Source organism: Sphaeroforma arctica, assembly GCF_001186125.1.
Source record: "Sphaeroforma arctica JP610 unplaced genomic scaffold supercont1.8151, whole genome shotgun sequence".
Taxonomy (NCBI): Eukaryota; class Ichthyosporea; order Ichthyophonida; genus Sphaeroforma; species Sphaeroforma arctica.
Genome location: NW_014032407.1, coordinates 1 through 1,286, shown reverse-complemented (window position 1 = coordinate 1,286; position 1,286 = coordinate 1). Strand labels below are relative to the sequence as shown.

Genomic DNA, 1,286 nt, shown 5'->3' with positions numbered 1-1,286 from the left:
TAGNTAAAATGTTTGTATGTAGGTATGTATGTATGTATGTATGTATGTCTGCATGTATGTTTATTGATATTTATTAGTATTTATATATATATATATATGTATGTATTTATACCTGCATGTACGTATATATATACGTATACTGCATGTGTGTTTGCATGTATGTATATATATACGTATATTGCATGTATGTTTGCATGTACGTATATATATGTGTGTATGTATGTATGTTTGTATTCATGAATATGTGTGTGCTTGTACAAATATATATATATATATATATATATATGTATGTATATAATATACATATATATATATGTGTGTGTGTGTGTGTGTGTGTGTGTGTATAGTATTATATATACGTGTGTGTGTGTGTGTGTATAGATATATATATATGCGTGTGTGTGTGTGTGCGTGTGTGTATGGATGTATAAATATATGCGTATTATATATATGTCTATGCGTGTGTTTGTATATATATATATATATTGTACGTATATATGTATATATATATATGTGTGTGTGTATTTTGATTGTGAATGCAATCTGCTCTTGCTCGCCATACCATATCCGCTTTAGTGGACCTTATACACATCGCCTCAGTAGTGAAATAGCACACTTTCCTTCACAGCCACGCCATTGCACTGTGTTCAGCTTCGCGAGGTCTATCTACACACGAGTTATATTTGCCTAGTCTACCATGATTTGGTTTCTCTTTGTTTTGATTTGTATGAGTATATAGTTTCATATAGGTGTACGTGTACATCCATAATACCTACATATTCAATCCGTCGGTAAACTTATGTTGGTTCCTCTGCAGGCGTTCGATGCCACCAATAACGCTTTTGTGCTGGATACACGGGCGAAGCAACTGGCCGTGCATGGTGGTGAAGTGATTGAGAATTGGGACCAGGAGCTACAGGGTCTGAGAGACTCACAAACAGAAACACGTGTGATCGAGGCGGAGAACTACCTGAACGAGTTTATTGCGTACGTCAAGGGGATACAGAACCAGATCAAACAGCGGAATCAGGTCCTGGAGGAGCTTAACTATTACAAGGGAAAGAAAGAGGAGCTCGAGGTATGGTATCTATGTGTATATGTAGTGTGTATGGTATCAATGTGTATATGTAGTATGTATGGTATCAATGTGTATATGTGGTGTGTATGTGTGTTGCGCCATCTTATACTATACTTTACCATTACAAGGGAAAGAAAGAGGAGCTCGAGGTATGGTATCTATGTGTATGTGTAGTGTGCATGGTATCAATGTGTATATGTAGTGTGTA

The 1,286-nt window shown here is 35.9% G+C and overlaps 1 protein-coding gene across 1 annotated transcript; it reads left to right on the top strand.

The window, feature by feature from the left end:
• Window positions 1-817: 817 nt before the first annotated feature.
• SARC_16472 (hypothetical protein) lies at window positions 818-1,078 on the top strand (the record flags this gene model as incomplete). The annotated part of the gene is made up of 1 exon (XM_014289423.1): window positions 818-1,078. A coding segment is annotated over one exon (261 nt), but the record flags the coding sequence as incomplete, so codon positions are not given.
• Between the last annotated feature and the right edge of the window lie 208 nt (window positions 1,079-1,286).